Below are 24,745 nucleotides of genomic sequence, written 5' to 3' on the forward strand. Positions count from 1 at the left end.
CAGATAAAACAATCTGCAGCCAACTGCACTTGTCCTAAACAATAAACGCATTCCCTGTGGGGGCCTGAAATAGGAAGTTTATGCCCACAGGTAATGCACTTTTTAAAACCAGTTGGCTTGTCAGCCATTACTATCAAAGAAAAACTGCCTAAAGAAACTAAGGGCAGAAAAATGCTTTTCTTTTTTTTTTTTTTTTAGGGAAAGGGAACAGAAAGAAAAGGAAAAGAAAGAAAAACTACCAATAATGGTAGAGAGAAAGAGAGCATTCTAAAGAGTAATTTTAGAGAAAGAGTATCAATAATGGTACTTTAGAGAGGTAGTGAGCAATCAGTAGCTAAACAGGTACAAGGCCTAACAAGTCAGAAAATAATATGTAAGGGAGGTAGGAGAATAAAGATAAATAAAATAGAGAGTTTCTTTAACGTACAAAAAAAGGTCAAATACTACAAGACTTGACAGCTGAACGGCAGCAAACAATATTTGAGGTATGTTAGGTTGGTGGGGCATTATGTGTAAAGAGGGGAGCTTGTGAGTTTGGCTCCAAATGTCTGGTAGAAGTGCCAGAGATGGATCAGGGTCTTGGATTCAAACCTATCAGTTGAGGAACAAATGAAAAGGATATCAGATAAACTGTGTTAAATCAGAGGTAAATATCAGAAAGTGTAAAACTGCAATATTTTCCTATTAGAACTTCAAAATAAAGAAAGTAAACCGGTATGTTAGCCTACATGCACAAGGCAGTCGTCGATTGGCACCACCCAACTTCAGTGCCAGTGTCATAAAACACACAAAAAAAGCCTTGTAACTGCATAAATGCAGCATGAAGAATACAAATAAATTGGAATTCTCAGAGAAATTAGCAGTAGTAAATGACAAGAATATTAGAACAAGTTAACACACCCACTGTGTGCATACATACAAATATATATATGTATACGTTAGTTTGTAAAATGGAAGGCTGTTAAGCAGATTGGACTGAGCGAGTCCTACAGCTGACACAAAGACTGAGCAACTGACCTTCTGTGATGAGGATTAGGCTTCCGCTGATGGGAGGGACTTAGACAATCCCCTATCCTAAAGAGTCAGAGGAGGTGATTCTGAGCTTTACAAAGCTACCACTGTGGGGTCGTGCAGGCTCAGGCCCATATGCCACTGACGCAGTGTGAATAATGAATATCTTGGGGAATTCTGAATATGAGTGGACGGATGTTCCAAATCAGTCTGTACCTATTTTAGATTATGCAGAGTACCCGGATTGCTGCTAATATTCTCCAAACAGGCAGGGACTGATCGTCTTCCTTAATCAGAAAAGAGGAGGTGCTGAGGTAGAAGGTAAGGAATTTGGAGTCTTACTGCCAAAGGATCCTTTAACTCCTTTAAAATCAGACTTTGGTTTCTCCTGCTATTACACAGCTGCTAAGGGGGACATCCAAGAGAACTGCAAAGCCATCCTTCCTTATGCAAGCTCTTTTAGTCTTTGGCGCTCCAGATAAATCTTCACAAATGTTAGGTGACTTCTAATAGTCTTAAAGACAAAAGACTTATAAATAAACCACTCCCTTAAGTTATTTTCTGGACATGGGAAGAATGAACACAGTGCGACATCCTTGTAGTGAATCGCCCTACAGCAGTCATATTTTTCTCTCTCTCTTAGTTGATATGAAAAATGAGAAATGTAAAAAGGAAGGGATTTAAATGAGGATACTTATCTGCCTACACTGACTGGAAACTAGCACAGGCCATATGGCTGACTGACCAAATTAGAGACGGTCTTTATTCACAGGCTGATGGCAAGAAAGTTCTGAGGAACTCCACACCCAGTACATCCCTTACACACTAGCATGTACTCTTGTACATAGGTCAGAAGTATGGCACAAAAGAAAGGTTCCAAAGCTTTGGCATACTAGCTGGAAATATGGCATCCTTGACAGTATACCTCCCATTAGTAACACTGCAACAGTGATCTAATAAAAGGATATCATACAACCTTGGGGTTTCCTAGCAGAAGGACAAACTGTGCATCCTCTGCCTTGATAGAAATGAGCTACAATCCCCAAAAAACAGTAATCAGCAGCTAAATGTAAAGCACTGAATGGGAAAAACTACAAATGTCAAGTCTAAAGATGTCAATGTAACATTACAAATCAAATATTAGTCTCTCTTTGGAGAACAACTGATTTTTAAAGCTCTGCCAATACACAAACTCCCTCAAAACAAGGAACAGCTCTTTGTTTTATAAGATCAGAAAAAGTACAGTTGTGTACAATTACCATAAATGTAGATGTTCAAATGTATTCACTGCTGCAGTCATCGCACTTGGGTTATCTGCCTGCAGGTAGCCCTCAGTCGGCCTGAATACCAGAGACTTAGTATTTCTGCGTCAGTTGCTGTCGCTCCAGGACTGACGTCAGGTCTATAAAAACAGGCAGCCGACACCATTACATCAGTTTTTCTTGCCCCAAATATCAGGAGCCCCCCAATAGGAAGCTAAGCTATGGTGGGAAAAACACCAGTAAAAAGTAGACCAATACCTCTAAGAGGTGAGTAATAGATAGAGGAGAGAGACAGAGACAAGGGGGCTGGATGAAGGGAAACCAGGACTGCAACAGTGAATACACTTGAACATCTACATTTATGTTAACTGTACACAACTGTACTATGTTCTTCGTGTTTCACTGTTGCAGTCATCACACTTGGGTTGATTCCCAAAGCTGAAGAAAGGGTGGAAACAGTCAAGAAGAGTTGGGGCTGTCTAATATGCCCTGCAGGACTGCTGTTGCAAAACCCGCCCTGGATTTTAAAAGATAGGCAGGTGGTAATGCTTGGTGAAGGTGTGTACAGAACTCCTGGTAGCAGCTTCCAGAATGCCCCTGGTAGGGGAATGCTGTAGAGGCAGAAGTTGCCCTAGTGGAATGTGTTCTGACCCCCTGAGGGGTTGGTTCCCATGGTGTTTGTAGCAGAAATGGATAGAGTGTGCTATCCATTTGGAAATGGTTAGGTTTGAAATGGTCTTGGCCTCTGCCCCTAGTGCACAAAGTACAGTTTTGTACCTACCATAAATGTAGATGTCCGATAGGTATGCATCTGCAGTCATAACATATGGGTTGTCCTGCCTCAGGCAGCCCTTTGGTCGGCCGGATTCCAAAGTCTGGGTCTGGCCTCGGCTGATGTCGCACTTCACCCGACGTCATAGCTCCTGGGGTATAAAGGCATCAGCCGACGCCATTTTCCTCAGTGTTTCTTGCCCCAGATGCCAGGTGCCCTCTAGAAGGCTAAATTTGTATAAAAGTAGAAAATTCCAAACAGTAGAAAACAAAAAGTATATATACATATATACATACAAACAAATACACCATAATAGATTCCCCCAGCTAGCTAAGAGAGGGGTAAGTACCCTAGGAATACCACAGAGGGGAAGGAGGGTGGGAAATCCTGACTGCAGATGCATACCTATCAGACATCTACATTTATGGTAGGTACAAAACTGTACTATGTCCTTCAAGGATGCATCTGCAGTCATAACATATGGGTAGAATACCATAGCCAAACTAGGGGAGGAGGCACTAAGATAATGATGGTGTAGTTAAGATCCCTTGTAAAACTGCAGTTGCAAAACCTGCTCGGGATCTGTAGTATAAAGGAAGATTGTAATGCTTGGCAAATGTATGCACGGAACTCCAAGTAGCAGCTTCTAAAATGTCTTTGGTAGCCACTCCTCGTAGGAAAGCTGTAGTGGTGGCTGTAGCTCTTGTGGAGTGAGGCCTGATATTTTCAGGAGTTGTCTTTCCATGAAATGAGTAGCAGAATCAAATGCAATTTCCTATCCATTTTGAGATTGTCTGTTTTGAAATTGCTTTTCCTTGCACTCCTGTTGCATATGCTACCAGAAGCTGGTCAGTTTTTCTGCTGGTCTTAGTTCTGTCCAGATAGTAGCGCAGTTGTCTGTGTACATCCAAGGTGTGTAGTAGTTTTTCCCCCCTGTTCTGTGGGTTAGGGAAGAATGTAGGTAAATGAATAGCTTGGTTCAAGGATACCCTGGATACTACCTTTGGCATAAAAGTAGGATTGGTTCTCAGAGACACTCTATCCTGGTGAAAGATAAGGAAAGGCTGCACTGCCATTAATGCCTGTAACTCGGATACCCTTCTTGCTGAAGTGATTGCTAGCAGGAAGGCAGTTTTCCAAGATAAGAACTGTAAGTCTGCTGTTGCTGCTGGTTCAAAAGGGGGAAGTGTTAATTTTTCTAGCACAAAATTGAGATCCCATGCAGGCAGAGGTGGTTTCCTTGGAGGTTTTACATTTTGATCCCTCTCAAAAATTGTCTGAGGAGAGGATGAGAGAAGACAGGAGGATCCATGTTGTACTCTGCTGAAATTGCTGATGCATGAATCTTAATGGAAGAATAGGACAGGCCATTGTGGAACAGTTCTGCTAAGTATTCTAGGATGTGTGCTAGGTTTGCCAGTGTGACATTTGTTCCCTTTGCTGCACTCCAAATGAGGAATCTCTTCCATTTGGCTGAATATGTTTTCCTTGTGGAGGGTCTGCGAGCCTCCGGGATAATGTCCTTAACCCTCTGAAATAAAACAGGTTGGTTTTGTTTTATGCAATTTTCCAAGCAGTTAGCTGCAGCGTTTTTAAGTTTGGATGCAGGGTCTTGTAGTTGTTCTGCGTTAGAAGTAAAGGACATAGAAGTAGAGGCCATGAGTTCGTCCGAGACACGCTTCTCAGTAGCGGGTTCCAATGCTGCCTTGGCCAGTCTGGAGCTATTAGAATTACCTTTGGCTGTTCCTCTCTGATCTTCAGTAGAACTTTGTACATCAATGGGAGAGGTGGAAAGGCATATACTGTCAGGGCCTTCCAGCTGAAAGAAAGGGAGTCCACCCTCCAGGCTTGTGGGTGGTATACTCTTGAGCAGAATTTCTTCAGTTGGTGGTTGAGTGGGGAGGCGAACAGGTCTATCTCTGGCATTCCCCATTTCTTTGTTATGGTTTTGAAGATGTCTGGATGCAGCATCCATTCGTGAGCATCCGTGGTAGTTCTGCTTAAGCTGTCTGCTAGTGAATTCCCTTTTCCTGGTACGAATCTGGCCTGCAGTTGGATGTTGAGATTCAGGCCTAAGTTCCACAGGTCCATTGCCATCCGGCATAGAGGGTATGAATGTGTGCCTCCCTGTTTGTTGATGTACCACATGACTGTGGTATTGTCCGTCCTTATCAGCAGGTGTCCTTGATGGAGGAATGATTTGAATGCCTCGATTGCATGCTTCACTGCCAGCATCTCCTTTAGATTTATGTGTAGATTCAGCTGGTCTTGGGACCATAGGCCTTGGATACACTTGTCTTCCATGTGTGCCCCCAGCCTAGGTCTGAGGCCCGTGGTGATGGTCTGCCTTGGATGTGGTTTGTGGAAAGGCAATCCTCTGTTGATCTGGCAGGCCTGAGCCCACCACAGGAATTCTTTTTTCAGGCATGGAATGATTGGCATCAGGGCTTCTAGACTGTGTCTGTGTTGAGACCATACATTCCTTAGGTACCATTGTAATTTTCTCATATGCAGCCTGGCATGTGGGATCAAGATTATGCAGGATGCCATGTAACCCAGGGCCTGCAGGACTTTCCTTGCAGTAAGCTGAGTTTGTCTTGTTAATGCCATGAAGTAGACTGGTAGTTGCTTTTGTTTTTCTTCTGTGAGAAAAGCCATCTGAGTTATTGTGTCCGGTTCTGCACCCAAAAATGTTATCCTTTGGGATGGCACTAGTCTTGACTTTTGTATGTTGACCGTGTATCCCAAGGCTTGCAGCAGTTGTATGACATAGGCCAAATCCTTTATTATTTTTGTCTTGTTGTCCGCTTGTATTAGGCAGTCGTCCAGGTATGGGTAGTTTTGAATTCCCTGAAGCCTGCAATCTGCAATTACTGACGCCAGGCATTTCATGAATACTCTGGGCGCAGTAGATAAGCCAAAGGGCAATGCTGAGAATTGATAATGCTCTGATCCTGCAAGAAATCTGAGGTGTCTTCTGCAATCTGGTCGTATAGGAATGTGCAGGTATGCCTCCTTGAGATCTAGAGTCACCAGCCAAGACTCCTTGCCCAACATGGGAAGAAGTTGCTGTAGGGTCAGCATCTTGAATTTTGGAACAATGAGATATGTGTTCAGTGCGGACAAGTCGAGAACAGGCCTCCATTGATTTTCTTTTCTTGGTACAAGGAATAGTCTGGAGTAAAATCCTTGGCCTTGTTCCATAGATGGTACCTTTTCTATTGCTCTCATCCTTAGTAAGCTGATGATTTGTTTTAGAGCCTCTGATTTCTGGCTTGGTGGAAGGTTTGGCATTCCTCTCTTTTTGGTAGAGTGTGGAAGTGAAACCTGTAGCCTTTGTCTATTGTTTGCAAAGTCCATTTGTCTCCTGTAATGCAATGCCAGTTTTTGAAAATAAAGCTAGCTTTCCGCCCAAGGGTGCTTCCAGTTGTTCCCTGGTAGGCGGAATCAGAGCCAAGTCATTGTGTCTGTCCTGTGGAAGTGGTTGCAGTCGCAGCTGTGGCGGCACTTCTCTGGTTGGCAGGTTGCCACTGACGACCCCTGTAGGCACCCCTTGATTGACCTCTGCCTCTTGGGCGTCTATTTCTGCCTCTCTGTGCTCTGGAGGTGTCTGGAAAGGACCAATTCTTTGAAGGCCAATTTCTGCTGAACCTCGGAGGTTGGACCTTCAGAAAATCCTTGACTGTTTGGACAGATTTTGCTTTTTCTTCCACTTTCTTTAGAACCTCCTGTGCAGGGGAGCCAAACAAACTTTGTTTCTCCATAGGGGCATCTAGGAGTTTAGACTTAACATGGTCTGGCAAAGATTGTTCTTTTAGCCAGGCATGCCTTCGAATCACTGCTCCAGTCATAGCTGATCTAAATGAAGCCTCCAGTGCATCATAGCCACATTTTAAGAAATGATTACTGACCTGCTGAGAGTTGTGTACCAAATCCTGAAGGGACTTACGGTCTAAAGGTTCAGGAGAGGACAGCTTTTTATTCAGCTAATCTAACAAAAATTCCTGGTACTGTATCATGTGAAATTGACAGTTTAAAGCCCTAGCAGAAAGAGTAGCAGATGTATAAACCTTTTTACCCCATCTCTCTAATGCTCTTGATTCTCTTTCAGAGGGTAGGGGGTTCTTGGCAGAGGCAGCTGCAACATCCTTAGGGTCCTGAAAATGGTTTCTGGGTCTGCAGCATGGGCCTTATACAAGTGGAAGTGAGAATCCGGGACCCTGTAGTATCTGTCAGGTTTGGCAGGGGCCGGGGGAAGAGAATCAGGGGCAGTACTGGCATCACTGTATGCATCATCAACAACTGATAGTACAGGTGGTATGGCTAAAGGCCTATGCTGTGGTAAGTGTAAAAAAGTCCTTAGCCTTTTCCTAGAATCAGAAAAATCCTGACCCTGCCATTGGAAGTGTTCCCTCATTGAGTGTAGAGTTTCCCTAAATGAAAATTCTTCTGGAGGGGAGGCAGAAGGAATGGAGTCTTCTGCATCAGAATCCTCATAAGGTGAGTATGGTCCTTCCTGATGGTCAGATAAATCTGAACCATCCGAGGAATAGTCAGAGGAGAGCGGTTCAGGGGGTTCAGTCCTAGGCCTCTTTTCAGGAGGGGGTTGTGAGGCCCTGTCTGGGTGAGGTTGGGATCCCCTGATCAGAGAAATAAGGTCCTCAGCAAGGCTGAGAATCTGAGAACTTGAGGTAGGTCTGTGAGAGGGAGCTTTTGTAGGTAAGGCCTTGGAAAGTTTAGCTGCTTTAGCCCTGGAGAAGGCCTTGATAGACATAGAAGCAGGGGGTCTAGCTGCCCCACGTGCAGGAGTAGAGATGTCCAACGGAATGGTGTCGGACAAATCTTGTGTGCCTGCTTCTTCAGTAGGAATTTCTGTAGCCGACTCAGCGGGGGCCTGTGTGGCCTCGGTTGTCGGAGGCATGCTTTCGGCCGAAGGGAGAACCGAGGTCTCGGTTTCAGCCGAAACCGAGACACTCATGGTAGGCCTAACTGTGGTTTCAGGCGAAACCGCGGGCCGCGAGTGTCGGTCCTTTTCCTTGCGTTTTTTAGCTAAATGTGTAGTCGGAGTCTCCGACGGCATTTTATATGCAAAAGCGGAGCCAAAAAACTCTTCAGCAAACTCCGACCGACGTCTAAGTGTCCGTCGGTGGAAGGAAGCACAGGCTAAACAAGCTGATACGTCGTGGTCTGGGCCTAAGCAAGGAAGGCAGTAAGAGTGGAAATCCTTATGAGGTATTTGTTTCCCACAAGTTAAACAATTATTTACTTTGTCTGACATCGGCTGAGGCAAGAAAGAGTCCCCAACGGGGTACTTAGCTTTTTTAGAAGTCTTCGGTAGCTGAAATCTCTGGATCTGACCGACCGGCACTTGCGAACAGCTTCTGCTTCGGGAACCGCGCGGCAAGAAAGACTGGGGAAAATGGCGTCGGCTGATGCCTTTATACCCCAGGAGCTATGATGTCGGGTGAAGTGCGACATCAGCAGAGGCCAGGCCCAGACTTTGGAATCCGGCCGACCGAAGGGCTGCCTGAGGCAGGACAACCCATATATTATGACTGCAGATGCATCCTTGAAGGACATCGGAGTAGTAACTGGTCAGATTTCCTGAAGGGCTTAGTCCTATCCAGGTAGAATCTGAGCTGTCTGTGCACATCCAAGGAGTGCAGGACCCTTTCCCCTTTATTTTGAGGATTAGGGAAGAAGGTTGGCAAATTGATAGAATGGTTGAGAGACACATTGGACACCACTTTCGGCATAAAGGGAGGGTTAGTCCTGAGGGAGACCCTGTCAGCATGAAAAATAATGAAGGGTTCCCACAGCCATAAGTGCTTGTAGCTCAGACACTCTTCTAGCTGAAGTGATGGCCAGAAGCAAGGCTGTTTTCAAAGAGAAGAATTTTAACTCAGCTGAGGTGGCTTAGCACTCCCTGTTTTGGAAGTGGAGGCACTCCATTGCTTAGATCTCTGCATACCCTGAGACTGTAGTCTGGGGGGGAGGGGTCTGTTTCCCCTGGGTGTAGTTTGAGATGGCCTTGAGGGGGTCTGGAAAGGACCAATGTTTCGAGGGGTAATGCCTACTGAAAATAGGCTGCACTTGTAAGAAATCTGACTGTCTGCATAGATTTAGCTTTTTCTTCCATCTTTTTAGAACCTCTTCTGCTTTGTTGCCAAACAGATTGTCCTTGTTCAAAATAGTGTCTAGTAATTTTGATTGGACATAGTCTGGCAAGGTCTGCTCCTTAAGCCAAGCATGCCTTCTTGGTACAGAACCAGTGACTGCTGCCCTGCAAGATGCTTCTAGGGCGTCAAAGCCACATTGCAATGTATGCTTGCTCACTTGGCTTGCAGAATGCATAAGCTCTTGTAATTCTTTATTTTCTGCACAGTCTGTAAAGGTAGCTAATTTTTGCTTAAGTTCCATAATATGTTGCTGGTACTTCACCATGTGAAACTGGCAATTCAATGCCCTAATGGCAAGAGTTGCAGAGGTGTATACTTTTTTACCCAGTCTGTCTAAAGCTCTGGAATCCCTGTCCGAAGGGGTGGGATTCTCAGCTGTAGTTGCTTTTATACCTTTAGGCCCCTGGGAGATGACCTCTGGGTCAGCAGTAGGATTTTTGAAAAGAAATTTGTGAGAGTCAGGAACTCTGTAGTACCTGTCTGGTTTCCTAGGAGCAGGGGGGTAAGGCATCAGGAGTTACTGGATTCCATAAAGACATCATCCACAACATCCAGAACTGGAGGTATTGCTACAGGTCTATGTTGTGGCAAATCTAAAAATTCTCTGAGTCTCTTTTTGGACTGAGGATAGTCTTGGCATTCCCAGTGGAAATGCTCTCAAGTACGTACATTTTCACCAAAAGAGAAATCCTCTGGACGTCTGTGCAAAATGGCGTAGGCTGCATCTTATATACCCCTGTCGCACTGAAGTCAGGGAGGAGGCGAGAGCAACCAACGTCGGACCAAGACTTTGGAACTCAGGCCGACTGGGGAACCGCCTGATGGCAGGATAACCCAAGTGTAATGACTGCAGCAGTGTAACACGATGAACATCTCGGCAGTTTTACACAGAACTGAAGACACGAAAGAAGTCTGTCGAATATCGATAGTGCAAAGAACTTCTTCGGAAGCCGATGCTAGCACAGCAGCTCCGGACCCATCCAAGGTCGAGACATGAGCAGGTTTCGTAGTCAAAGAGTCTCGCGGCATACCGTACTCTGAACAGGTCTCGGTAACAGCCTGCAAATTCATCAAAGCGGGCATCAGGGACTGCAAAAGCACCTCAATGAGTATCGGCAAACTGGTGACTAGCTTAATGGAAGAGTCTTCGGCAGTTTTGGACCCAGTGTGGTTTGTCTCTGTCTTTATCCTTACATTTTTTCGGAAGATCGGTAGTCAGATGGCTTACCGAAGCCATTTCGTAATGCGGAGATTAAGAGCGGAAGTATTTAGAGACAATAAGGGCCTGACAATGAATAGTTTGGGCATTGAACAAAGCACAAAACAGTCAGCGAGGTACGTCGGTCTGGGCCTAAACAGGTGATGCAGTAAGAATGGAAATTTTGGTGTGGTATTTGCTTTCCACAGGCAAGACAATTGTTAACTTTTTCTGATATTGGCTAGAGCAAGAAAAAAGGATCCCCAATGGGGTACTTAGCTTTAGAAGACGTCAGGATGATTCAGTACGGAAACGAAAACTCAGGTGGTGGCCGACTGGCACTCGTGCGAACCGCTTCTGCTTCAGGCTCTTTGGCAAGAAAGACTGATGTAATGGCATCAGCTGCCTGTTTTTATACCCCTGACGGCAACTGACGCAGAAATACTAAGTCTCTGGTATTCGGGCCAACTGAGAGCTACCTGCAGGCAGATAACCCAAGTGTGATGACTGCAACAGTGAAACACTAAGAACATCTTGTGTTGCAGACCACATTCTAATCTCAGCGGTTAGTTTCTCCATCTAAACCTACACAATTACCTGCTGGATCAGTTTTAAGCACTGAGTCAGCACTTGGTTGATTCTTTCCACCAAGCTACAGTGCTCATCCCCGTCCTCCTCAAAGTTGACCCAGAATGAGTCATTGAGTTTTGCCCTTGGTGTTTTCTTTGGTGTTGGTAACAGCATTGCAGGGCGTTTATACTGCTTTTTCTTGGCAGATAGCCATTCTTCGAGCTTCTTCCTGCAAGATACAAAGGAATAACTGTACCAAACAGTTTACAGACCAGCTACAAAATGAATAAAAAATACATCCCCCAATGTGAAACAATCAGGCACAAACACTGACAATAGCCCCATCTCTACAACAGTGGAATCCTTTAACAGAGGGTGGAGCTTCTATAACAGCATAATGCATCACTGCTCAAGTACAACAGCATACTTGCAAACCTCCTTTAATGAAAGGAACCCCACAGCATTTAATTGGATTAAGAACCCTCTTATCAATCATCTTATCTAACTACTGCTGAGCATTATGAACCAAAGAAATGTTTATAATGAGAAGTATTATATAATATTGTTTCACTAAATCCAGAATAACCTGAGCATTTTCTAAACTGTGCTGCAAGACCAGGTTTTCCATCAGATAAGTGTTCAACAGAAATTTAAGTTTGTGAATTTGGTTAAGAGAGTTGGTATAATGGGTAAGGTGCTTACTTCACAGTCACAAGGTACAGGTTTGATAGCATTTTAAATGGAATTTAGCTAGGCTTAATATGGCCCACTAGGGCAGCTAGCTTAGTATTTACCTATGAATAAGCGACAACATTCGCTTACTCACGTAAAGATAATTACTGGAAAAAATTCATAAGTACAAAGTGTAAATACAGCAAAGCTGTGACACATTAAGATACAAAATTGAAATAAAATGCTGACAAAGTACAAAAGTAAAAAAATAAAAAGTGGAAACAAATTAGAAGAAATGCCAGCTTCATCTATGCAACTTGCTGTTGCAATAGCAGGCTTATTTCAGTTGCAAACAACTCTCAATGTTAAAAACCATATCTAGACTGACAATACAAGAATCAGAATCCAACGCTGATTATATTATGAAGGATGTGATCTTCAACATATTGTCAGTCAAGTCAATATACCAATATTTTGTTCACATTTCCCCTTCCTTCCAAAGGGAATTTTCAACAGCAACAATTTAGTTAAGGGAACCCAGATGTGAAAATTCACTATAGTGGCTCTACCCACAAGTCAAGAAAAGGGTACATACACTATCAAGTTAGTAAAATAGCTTCGATACTCTAGGACATTCAACAGAAAGTACAGTTGTGTACACTTACCATAAATGTAGATGTTAGAGTGTATTCACTGTTCCAGTCATCACATTTGGGTGATCTGCCTGCAGGTAGCCCTCAGCCGGCCTGAATACCAGAGTCTTCGGATTTCTGCATCGGATGCTGTCGCTTCTTCCTTGACATCAGGGGTATAAAACATGCCGCTGACGCCATTACATCAGTTTTTCTTGCCCCAGATGTCAGGTGCCGCCACAATAGGAAGCTATTATATGGTATGGTACACCCCCAGCAAAAAGCAAATACATATGACATAATATATGCAAAACAAGAAGGAAAGGTAGAAGCAAGAGAAGTCAGGGGGCTGGAGGGAGGGTAACCAGGACTGCAACAGTGAATACACTTGAACATCTACATTTATGGTAAGTGTACACAACTGTACACTGTTCATGTTTCACTATTGCAGTCATCACGTTTGGGTAGATTCCCAAAGCTAAGAAAGGGAGGAGGAAGTTAAAGAATATTGTGCCAGCTATTAATCCCTGCAAGACTGCAGTGGCAAATCCAGCTCTGGATTTCGAAAAGATAGGCAAGTGGTAATGCTTGGTGAAGGTATGTACAGAGATCCAGGTAGCAGCTTCTAGGATGTCCCTGGTAGAGACCCCTCTCAGAAATGCTGCAGAGGTAGATGTAGTCCTGCTGGAATGTGATCTTATCCCCTGTGGGGTAGGTTTTTAATGGTGCTTGTAGCAGAAATCGATACAATGGGCTATCCATTTGGAAATGGTTTGCTTTGAAATAGCCTTGCCCTCTGCCCCTGCAGCAAAGCTAACTAGCAGCTGTTCAGATTTTCTGATAGATTCTATTTGGATAGGACTAAGCCTAAGTAGTCTGTGCATGTCCAGAGAAAGTGCAGTATTCGTTCCCCTTTGTTTTGTGGATTTGGGAAAAGGGTAGGCAAATGAATGGACTGATTTAGAGCCACAGAAGACATCACCTTGGGCATAAAGGAAGGATTAGTCCTGAGGGAAACCCTGTGTGCATGGAAGATAAAAAGAAATTATGTAATCTCCATAACATTCCATGTTGGTAGTCCATCTCACCTTTCATTTTTACGTATGGGTTTGGAGCCGATTTATAAGCTCGAAGACTTCTGGTTGGCTTGTGACTAAGCAGGTATCCCATAGTGCACCAGTACAAACCCCAGATCTTGTTTGCTGCTCACTAGAAGAAATAACCATAACAGACAAACCAATACTAAAGGGTCTCCAACCAAAGATAACCAAAACATTAATATATCCAGATTCTTCCAAGATGGGAGCAGGAGGGCGGGTTGGTAAAAATGAAGGGTGAGATGGACTACCAACATGGAACGGTATGGTGAGTACATAACTTCTTTATGTTGTGTAGTCCAATCTCACCTTTATTTTTACGTATGGGACAGTGTCCCTAGTGCCTTATTCTTGGTTGGCTCACTGGAAAATACTCCTGAGCACCATGGAGCCAAAGGATGCTCTACCCCTGGAAGCTAAATCCAATTTGTAATGTGTAATAAAAGTGTGAGGGGTAACCCATGTAGCTGCTGCACAAATACTATCAAGTGGGACCCTGGCTTGAAAGGCTGCAGAGGTAGACAGAGACCTGGTAGAATGAGCATTGATCTTGAAGGGTAAAGGTCTGCCCTCCGAACTGTAGACAAAGGCTATGCAACTGGAAATCCAATTAGATAGTGTCACTTTAGAAACTGGTAAGCCCAATCTGGATTCAGAAAAGGAAATGAATAGTTGATCTGATTTCCTAAACTCCTTGGTCCGATGCAAATAAAAACGTAGTTGTCTATGAACGTCTAGCTGGTGAAAAGTACAGTCTTGTACCTACCATAAATGTAGATGTTCGAGTGCTCATACAGCTGCAGTCATAACAGATGGGTTATCCTGCCATCAGGCGGGTCCTTGGTCGTCCGAATTCCAAAATCTAGGTCCGGCGTCTGTTGTCGTCGCTTCTTCCCTGACGTCAGTGCGGCAGGGGTATAAAAGAGGTAGCTGACGCCATTTTCTTCAGTTTTTCTTGTCCCAGATGTCAGGTGCCCCCAGAAGGAAGGCAAACAATGTTATGCAAAAATGCAATGTTGATAAATCAAAAACAGTAGTTGCAAGCAAATACACCATAAAAGAATACCCCAAAAAGGTTATATGAAAAGTGTTTGTCATAAGGCCTGTCCTAAGAAAGGATGGAGGGAGGGGAAACCTGGACTGCAGCTGTATGAGCACTAGAACATCTACATTTATGGTAGGTACAAAACTGTACTATGTTCATCGTGCATACAGCTGCAGTCATAACAGATGGGAAGAATCCCAAAGCTAAGTAAGGGTGGTAGGCACTAAGTGGAACTAGGAGGGGCTAGGATGCCCTGCAGGACTGCTGTGGCAAAGCCCGCTCTAGATTTTGAGTATAGTGGGAGGTGATAGTGCTTGGAGAAAGTGTGCACTGAACTCCAGGTGGCTGCTTCCAAAATGTCCTTGGTAGGGACCCCCCTGAGGAAGGCTGCAGAGGTAGCTGTGGCTCTGGTGGAGTGGGATCTGATGCATGCAGGCACAGTTTTTCCATGAAATGAGTAACAAAAGCGTATGCAGTGAGCTATCCATTTTCAAATTGTCTGTTTGGAAATAGCCTTTCCTTGAGCACCTGCAGCATAGGACACAAAGAGTTGCTCAGATTTCCTGAATGGCTTTGTCCTGTCCAAATAATAACAAAGTTGTCTGAATGTCCAAGGAATGTAGTAGTCTTTCCCCTTTGTTTTGTGGATTAGGATAAAAGGTAGGTAAGTGGATAGTCTGATTCAAAGCTACACTGGATACTACCTTTGGCATAAAGGTAGGGTTGGTTCGTAAGGAAACTCTGTCCTGATGGAAAATGATGAATGGTTGCACAGCCATGAGGGCCTGTAGCTCCGAAACCCTGCGAGCTGAGGTGATAGCCAGAAGAAAGGTGGTTTTCCATGACAAGTACTGTAACTCTGATGAAGAAGCTGGCTCGAAGGGAGGAAGGGTCAGCTTTTCCAATACGAAGTTGAGGTCCCAAGCAGGGACTGGTGGTTTCCTTGGGGGTTTTATATTCTTTGCCCCTCTGAGGAACTGCCTTAAGAGAGGATGAGAGAATAAAGGAGGATCTGTGTTGTATTGTGCAGAAATGGCTGAAGCGTGGATCTTGATGGAGGAGAAGGAAAGTCCATTGTTTAACATCTGAGCTAGGTACTGTAAAATTTGAGGTATATTTATTACCCAAGAATTCTGTCCCTTTTCTTGATTCCAGGCACAAAATAGTTTCCATTTGGCGGAGTAGGCCTTTCTAGTAGAAGGTCTTCTGGCCTCCAAGATGACATCCTGCACCTCCTTGGAGAGGAGAAACTGTTGGGAAATCAAGGAATTCTCCATGCAGCTAGATTTAGAGCTTTGAAATGGCTGTGAAGAGTTTTGTAGTTGTGCTGGGACAACAGAAGAGGGACTAGAGGTAGGATCCATAGTGGCGAATGTGTCAGGCTCTTCAGGAGCGGATGCCAGTGTTGTCTTGGCCAGTCTGGAGCAATGAGAATCATTTTCAGCCTCTCTGCTCTGGCTTTTAATAGAACTTTGGGCAGCAGAGGAAGAGGCGGGAAGGCATAGACTCTCAATGCTTCCCAACTGAAGGAAAGTGCGTCCACTTTCCAAGCCTGTGGATGATAGGTCCTTGAACAAACTTTTTTCAACTGGCAATTTCTGTGGGTAGCAAAGAGATCTATGTCTGGCTATCCCCATGCCTGAGTTATCTTTGTGAAAACTTGAGGATTCAACTTCCATTCGTGTGGATCTGTCATATTTCTGCTTAGGTTGTCTGCCAGTGTGTTTTCCTTCTCTGGCAGGAATTGTGCCTGTAGTTGAATTTGCAATTCCAGTGCTGTGTTCCATAGGGTCATGGCTTGCCTGCACAGGGGGTATGAATGAGTTCCCCCCTGTTTGTTTATGTACCACATCACTGTGGTGTTGTCTGTCCTTATCAATAGCTGGCCTGGATGCAGTAGGTCTTTGAAGGTCATAATAGCCTTTTACACGGCTAGCATTTCCTTTTGGTTGATGTGAAGGTGCTACTCTTTTCGGGTCCATTTTCCCTGAATGCACTGATCTGTCATGTGTGCTCCCCAGGCGTAGTCTGAGGCGTCTGTTGTGATGATTTGAGTTGCTTGAGGTACACAGAAAGGGTGTTTCTTTGGCAAGCATGAGCCCACCACATAAATTCCTTTTGAAGGCATGGAATGAGTGGTATAATTGCTTCCAAGCTGAGGCTGTGTTGAGACCATAAGTTTTTTAGGTACCATTGAAGTTTCCTCATATGCAGCTTTGCACATGGGATTAGTAGGATGCAAGATGCCATGAATCCCAGAGCCTGCAGGACTTTCCTTGCAGTTATAGCCTGGTGTAAGTTGCCATTTTTTTTAAGTATTGAGACAGTTGCCCTTGCTTGTCTGGCATGAGGTAGGCCATCTGGGTGGTTGTATCCAAGCTGCCACCCAGGATTGTTGAGAGGGTATTAGTTTTGATTTCTTTTTGTTGACTGTGTATCCCAGGAAGTTCAACAGTTTTATTACAAACGCCAGGTGCTGCAGTAGTATGTCCTTGCTGTCCGCTTGGATCAGGCAGTCGTCCAGATATGGGTAGATTTGTATCCCTTGTAGTCTGCAGAAGGCGATTACTGATGCCAGGCATTTCGTAAACACTCTGGGCGCGGTAGATAAGCCAAAGGGCAATGCACAGAATTGGTAATGGGTTGAACTTGCAAGAAATCTGAGGTATCTTCTGCAATCTTGTCTGATAGGGACATGCAGGTATGCCTCCTTGAGGTCCAATGTTACCAGCCAAGACTCCTTGCCCAGCATGGGAAGAAGCTGCTGTAATGTGAGCATCTTGAATTTTGGCACCTGTAGATGTGTGTTTAGGATGGATAGGTCTAAGATAGGTCTCCAATCTTTGTCTTTCCTTGGTACCAGGAATAGTCTGGAATAAAACCCTTGACCTTGTTCTTTTGCAGGTACCTCTTGAATTGCTTTTATGTCCATGAGAGCTGAAATTTGTTTTTGTGCCTCTGCCCTTTGATTTTGTGGCAGGTTTGGCATGCCTCTCATTTTTGGAAGGGTGTGAAAGTGGAACCTGTAAGCCTCTGTCTATAATGTCCAGAATCCATTTGTCTTTTGTAACAATATGCCAATTTTTTGAGAATAATGTCAGTTTTCCGCCCAAAGGTGCTGCCATTAAAGCTTTGCTTGGCAGGTGTAGGGGGAAGTCAGTGTATCTGTTTTCTAAATGACTGATCTGTCTTCTCCACCTCTTGGGGTTGGTGCTTGCCACTGTCTGGCTCTGAAAGATCCTTGAGGTTGCCCTCTACCCCTTGGACGCCTGTATCTACCCCTTTGAGGTCTGTCTGTGGCTGGAAAGGACCAATTTGTTGAAGGCCAGTTTCTGCTGAAACGTGGAGGCTGTACCTGCAGGAAATCTTTCACTGTTTGCATTGATTTCGCTTTTTCCTCCATTTTCTTTAGCACCTCCTCAGCTTTAACACCAAATAATACATCTTTTTGAAGAGGCGCATCTAATAATTTAGCTTTGACATGATCTGGTAAGGTTTGCTCTTTGAGCCAAGCATGCCTACGTATAACAGACCCCGTAACAGCAGCTCTACATGAGGCCTCTAAAGCATCAAAACCACACTGCAAGGTATGTTTACCCACTTGCTATGCACCATGCAACAAATCCTGCAACTCTTTTAAATCTGGCTGTTCTGGTTGTGTCATCTTGCTTTTCAGCTGAGATATCAAAAACTGTTGATACTTTAACATATGGAACTGACAGTTTAATGCCCTCATGGTTAAAGTGGCCGAGGTGTACACCTTTTCCCCCCACCTTTCTAAAGCTCTGGAATCTCTCTCTCTGAAGGTAATGGGTTTTTAGCAGTAGAGGCCTTAATTCCCTTGGGACCCTGTGAAATAGTTTCTGGGTCAGCAGTATGGCTTTTATATAGGAACTGGTGAGAATCAGGAACCCGGTAATACCTGTCTGGTTTAACAGGAGCTGGAGGCAAAGAATCAGGATTAAGGCTGTCTTCTGTGTACACATCATCCAATATATCTAAAACAGGAGGGATAGCCAGAGGCCTATGCTGGGGGAGCAGAAGAAATTCCCTGAGCCTTTTCTTGGAATCTGAGTAATCTTGGCCTTCCCAGTGAAAGTGTTCCCTCAATGTATGCAGGGTTTCCCCAAAAGAGAAGTCCTCGGGGGGGGGGGGGGCCGAGGGAATAGACTCCTCTGCATCAGAGTCTTCGAATGGAGAATAGGCATAATCCTGGTCCTCAGATAGTTCTGAGGTAATAGAAGCTTGATCTGAGGAAGGGTAGTCTTCCTCTAATCTGGGCCTTTTGTCAGAGGGGGGGGTTGAGAACCCCTGATAAGAGTAATCAAATCCTCAGCCATTTTAAGCATCTGTTTTTTAGGCATGGTGCCTTCAGAGGGGGTCTGAGGAACCTGTTTTTTGGTTTTCATGGCTGTTTTAGATTTAGTGAATGCTTTAATAGAGAAGGAGGAAGGCCTGAAGACCCCTTGAGAAATGGCAGGCCTGTCTAAATTCTGAGTTTCCCCGCCAGGAGTGGCGTCGGTATCTGTAGTAGGAATGGGGGCCGAGGAGCCTGCGACCTCGGGTACTGAAGACACCGGTAATGCATTGTCATCGGTACTCAGGGGCTGCGTAGGTGCCTCGCTGAGTACCAGAGAACCGGTAGTCGGTCAGTGTGGTTTCAGTAGGTGGTACGGACCTCGTATGTCGGTCCTTATCTTTGCGTTTTTTGCTCAAAACTGGAGTCGGAGTATCCGATGACATAATATAATTAAATTTTTTGCCAAAAAAGTGAAGGGCGAACTCCTCCCGATGCTTAATAGTGCGTTTGTTGAATCTAGCACAAAAACGGCAGGCCGAGACGTCGTGGTCCGGGCCTAAGCAAGGTATACAGAAAGAGTGGAAATCATTATGCGGTATTTGCTTCCCACATGAAATGCAATTATTAACTATATCTGACATCGGTCTGAGTCAAGAAAAGTTTCCCCAATGGGGTACTTAGCTTTCAAGAAGACTTCTGCTGAAATACTTTTGTAAATCTCAGGAGCTGGCCGACCGGCACTTGCGAACTGCTTCTGCTTCGGGCACCGTGCGGCAAGAAAGACTGGAGAAAATGGCATTGGCTGCCTCTTTTATACCCCTGCCGCACTGACGTCAAGGAAGAAGCGACGACAACAGACGCCGGACCTAGACTTTGGAATTCGGCCGACCAAGGACCCGCCTAACGGCAGGATAACCCATCTGTTATGACTGCAGCTGTATGCACGATGAACATCTGATATTCAGCTGCATTACAGTGATTAGGGAAGAAAACTGGGAGTTCTATGGATTGATTTAAGGTGGTGTGGGAACAATCTCTGGGGACAAAGGAGGGGTTAGTACGCAGTGAGACCCTGTCTTTATGAAAGATCAAATAAGGTGGCTTAACACATAAGGCTTGTAAATCCGATACCTGTCTAGCTGATGTGATAGCTACCAAAAACAAAGTCTTCCAAGACAAACATTTCTATGAAGATGAGTGAGAAGGATCAAACGGGGAAGATGTCAGTTTGGACAATAAAAAATTTAAATCCCAAGAAGCCACAGGTTCTTGGAGCGGTGGCCTTAAAGCGGCTCCTTTCAAAAAGGTCTTGCATAGCTTATGAGACATTAAATTGGTATCTGGAAACCCTAAATGGAAATGAGAAATAGCCGTCAACTGAACTCTGATAGTGGCAACGGCAGATCCTTGTTGAAAAAGCTTTTGAGAGAAATTCCAAAATCACAGGAATAGAAGCAGTGTAGGGATCTACATTCATTTTCTGTGCCCAAATAGAAAATCTTTTCCATTTACTGCCATATAGTCTCCTAGTTGAAGGTTTATGGGAGGGCATAAGGATATGTGACACTAAGGAAGATACACCGTGAAGCCTGACTAGGGATGGAACTGGAGCAGCCACTGTGTCAATTTGAGGGTGTAGATTGAGGGATACAGTGAATCTGACATGCGAGTCAACAGATCTGGAGCTGGGTCTAGAATCCAAGGATCATCCAGGAGAAGAGGCTCGAGGAAGGGGAACCAAACCCGACGAGACCAGTAAGGAGCACTGAGGATTAACTTGCATTCCAGCCATCTGGCTTTCTGAATCACTTTGGAAATGGAGGAAAAGCATACAGAAGACCCAGCGGCCAATCATGAGCTAGTGTGTCTCTGGGGGTCTCCCCCGGAGGGGGAATGAGGGAAAAATAGCTGCTGCATTTCGCATGGACTGGACTGGCAAAAAGGTTGCAGCAAGGCTGTCCCCATTTGTGGAAAATCTGTTCCGCTATTTCAGAGACTACTCATGAGGCAGTAGGATCGCCCGGCTGAGCTTGTCGGCTATCACGTTGGTCGTCCCTGGAATGTGCATTGCAACCAGAAAGTGCTGGGAAGAAATCGCCCATTCCCAAACTTGCATGGCCTCTCCACAGTGGGTAACATCTGGTACCACCCGGTTTGTTGATATACCAAAACTACCGACATGTTGTCTGATTGTATCGCAATAGTCCCCAGAGGAAGAAGGTCTTGAAGTGCTTGCAACGCCAGGAGCACCACCCTCATCTCCAGAACATTGATATGCAGGTGAGCCTCGTTGTTCTTGCCATGTGCCTTGGACAGTCCTGCCGAGATAATGCCCCCCCCCACCCAATCTGGGAGGCATCCATGGTCACAGTGGCAACGGGTTGGACAGAAACAAAGGGGGTGCCCGTCAACTAGTTGGGTGCTATCCACCAAAGGAGGTCCTCCTTGCATGATTCTGTCTGCAGAATAGGGCGATTCAGTGGAAGATATTGGAAGGACCATTGGGAAAACAGAAGCCACTGGAAAATTCTCATTTGCAACCTAGCTAATGGTACTAATAGGATGGAGAATGCCATAGTCCCAAGGAGCTGAAGAACCCACTTTTCTTTGACCTTCCGCAACGAGTTGAATTTGAAAGATTAAATTTTGTGCCCTTTCGGCGGATGACGAGCTGTCATGTTCACTGTGTCTACCTCTGCCCCTATAAAATTCACAGATTGAGAGGGCAATAATGCAGATTTTTCCCAATTTATGGAGATCCCTAATTGAGCACAAAGTTGAATAGTGGCGTCCCTGTTTTGGAGAAGTAGATGCCTGGTGGGGGCGGTCAGGAGCCAGTCGTCCAAATACGGAAACACCTGGAATCCCTGACATCTCAGGTGAGCTGTCACTACTGCCATGCATTTGGTGAACACCCTGGGGGGGCTTTGGTGAGACCAAAGGGCAGAGCACAAAATTGATGGTGACTGGCTCCCAGCCGGAATCGTAGATGGCTCCTGGACACCTTGTCCATTTTTATATGGTAGTAGGCATCCTGGAAATCTATTGAGCACATCCAATAGTCTTTCCCTAACAAAGGGAGTATCGACTGCAGTGTTACCATCCGAACCTTGTCCTTCCTCACGGATTCGTTTAATCTGCTGAGATCCAATATTGGTCTCCAGTCTCCTGTTCGTTTTGGGACTAAAAAGAACCTGAAGTAAGTTCCAGATCCTATCTGGTCTGCTGGGACGGACTGGATGACTCTTTTTAAAAGCAACTTGTTGACCTCCACAGTTGCTTGATCCCTGAGATTGGGTGGTACATCTGGGATCTTCTTGGGAACAAACAGTAGAAGGGAAAAGGGTATGATATAGCATCTGGTAACAACTCTTTGTACCCACTTGCTTTGGGTTATACTTAGCCAGGCTTCTGGATACAAAGAAATGAGACCCCCGACCAGCCCCAGAGAAACGCAGTCGGGCCCCATATCAGGAATGCTGATAAGGCCGTCCCCGAAAGGAATCATGACATTGTTGATATTGCGGACCGCCCCTGTCTCTAGGGCAAAGTCTCCCATTTCCTCCTCCTCCTCCTCTGGAGGGTTCACCCTGTGTGTGTCCGGAAAGACCTCTGGGACTTCTTGAACCACATTTTACTGCCCCTTTTGACCTTTAGGGCATGGTCTAGAGGGGACAGTAAAATGTATTCACACGGCAGAGAGAGTCTTTCCTTCTTGCTCACACCGAGGGAGTGTGTCCTTCACCTTACATCTAAACAATGAGGAACCAACAAAAAGGGTGTTCGTGAAAGTGGACTTGAATGGTTCCGCAAAATTACACAAGCACATCCAGGAGTGATGCCTTAGAGCAACTCCTGAACCCACTGCTCTACTCGCTCCATCAGCCATAAAAGAAATAAGCCACATGGAGGAGTTAACTATAGAATTTAAGGTGGACAATTGAGCAGAAATCTTGTCAGGAACTCCCTCAGTACATGTACCCTGTATAGAATATCCTAACTCCTTGAGGAGATCCCTCTGCAATCTCGTGAAGTGAGTGAGATAGTTCAATGATCAAAGAGTAAAAGCCGCTGAACTAAGACACGCTTCCCGTCCCTGTCCATCTGTCGAGACTCCTTATTAGGCGGATGGACAGAAGTCGTCTCGGCAAGATCCTTCTTAGTGGCCGCCGCCACCACCAAGGCATCTACGGAGACACCTTTGGACAAAAATTCTTTATCTGGAGGGGGCAGAAAAAAACTTGTTGGGTCTCCTAGGGGCTGGCTCCACGGCAACAGGAGTATCCCACATCTTTCAACTAACTAAATCCATCAGTTTGTCAAAAGGTGGACACACCCAAGAGGCAGAAGGTTGAGACCCGAAAGCCTTCAGGTACACAGACTCCTCATCAGAAGGGGTGGCAGTGGGCCAGCTGCACATCTGTCTAAGGATCTCCATGAAGGAGACATCAGAGGATGACTTGGGGGACCCTTCCGACTCCTCGAGGTCAGTGTCAGATGTCAAAGACTCATCCTGGGAGTCAACATGCTTCCTCTTGCATGTCTTCTTCCCGGGGGGCTCCACAGAAGGGCATCCCGGGGAGGTCAAGGAAGAGTGGGGGCCACCAGCCAGTGGCTCCTGAGGCTGAGGGTCTCTGCTGTCACCGGAGAGAGTAGGGGCTGAGATCGAAGTGGGTGCTCTAGGGGGGGAAGAGTGCTGGTACCCTTGGTGGCAAGTGGTGACTTGAACGGAACACTCATCATCATCTCGAATGCCGACCTCTCTGGCTACGAGGACCTTTCCCACTCCGAAGAAACAGAGTATGCCATCGGTGCCAGAGCTATCGGCTCAGAGATAGACGCAGGGTCCGAACTCACCCTAGCTGAAGCGCCGAAAGGGAGACTCGGAACCAAAGACCGATTCCAACTTTCCCTGTCGGCACCGACCGAAGAGCTTCTGCCCCTGGACACAACGGACGACACCGAAAGTGTCGGAGCAGAAATCGGCTCCGAAGCAATCGCAAGTGGAGCTGGAGCAGAGGGTTCCACCAATGGCACCAAGCCCTCAGACTCGGACAAACCAGCTTGGCTCGGAGGAGGAACAACAATCGAGGGTATAACGGGTTCCAAAAGCTCCGGAACCGACTGGGTTGGAGCAGACAATTTAGAAAGAGCAGATGACTTAAGCAGTTTCAGGAACACCTTCTCCACATCTTCTTCCGAAAGGCTCCTGGAAGACCTGGAGGACATAGGTCGGGGATCTTGATCTTCGAGGAATAGCAGGTTCCATAAATTCAGTGGTCGGCTCCGACAAACTAGGATCCGCCCCTGTCACTACAATGCTGCTCTCAGTCTGCTCCGAAGGCAGTGGAGCCGATGAGGCCGATTTTGCCACTTTAGGAAGTGGCTCTGAGACACCAGCCAGTGTCAGAGAAGGTCTTTTCGAAGACTTATAGACTTAGCAGATTTAGTGGACTTGAAAGAAGAGGAAGAGCTAGACAAGACTTCCTCAAATGAAGGCTTTAAAAGACCATTTAGAATTAGCTTGTTTCTTCTCTGCTGTAACACTCTAGGGGAGAAGGCATGACAAAACAAGCAAGTCTCTTGCAAATGGATGGCCCCTAAGCAATAGACACATAGCCCATGACCATCCGTCAATGACACTTTTTGGGAGCACTTCATGCATTTCTTGATGCCCGAAGGCTTGTGCTCCTTAACCTCTTTAGACATGACACACAGACGAAAGAAGAAGAGAAGAGAAGTAAAAGGGAAGACTACGTCCTCTAACTAAAACGGCCTAGTCCAGAGACGAAAGGGACAGCTAGGACTTGTAACAAACAGACCAGCAAAAATTCACACACACAGAAAACCCTTATTCTGCTAAAGATTAACAGAGGAAGCTGAAACTGGAGTTTCGAACAACGAACTCCACCACTGTAAAGAATCAACACCAGTGGATAACCGCCAAAACCCAAACTGCTCTACAAAACTGTAGACTAGACAACACTAGCGTAATAAAGCTATCTGC

General features: G+C 45.4%; 1 protein-coding gene across 1 annotated transcript in view; it reads right to left on the bottom strand.

Moving 5' to 3' along the window:
• Positions 1–24,745, bottom strand: part of CKAP2L (cytoskeleton associated protein 2 like) — a gene marked incomplete in the record, with an annotated part of 1,473,239 nt that overhangs the window by 729,271 nt on the left and 719,223 nt on the right. The window contains 1 exon segment of the mRNA XM_044084267.1: positions 11,020–11,221. Coding sequence (XP_043940202.1) covers positions 11,020–11,221 — 202 coding nt within the window.

This window comes from Protopterus annectens, chromosome 9.part0 (assembly GCF_019279795.1).
Source record: "Protopterus annectens isolate FY-2018-M chromosome 9.part0, PAN1.0, whole genome shotgun sequence".
Classification (NCBI taxonomy): domain Eukaryota; kingdom Metazoa; phylum Chordata; order Ceratodontiformes; family Protopteridae; genus Protopterus; species Protopterus annectens.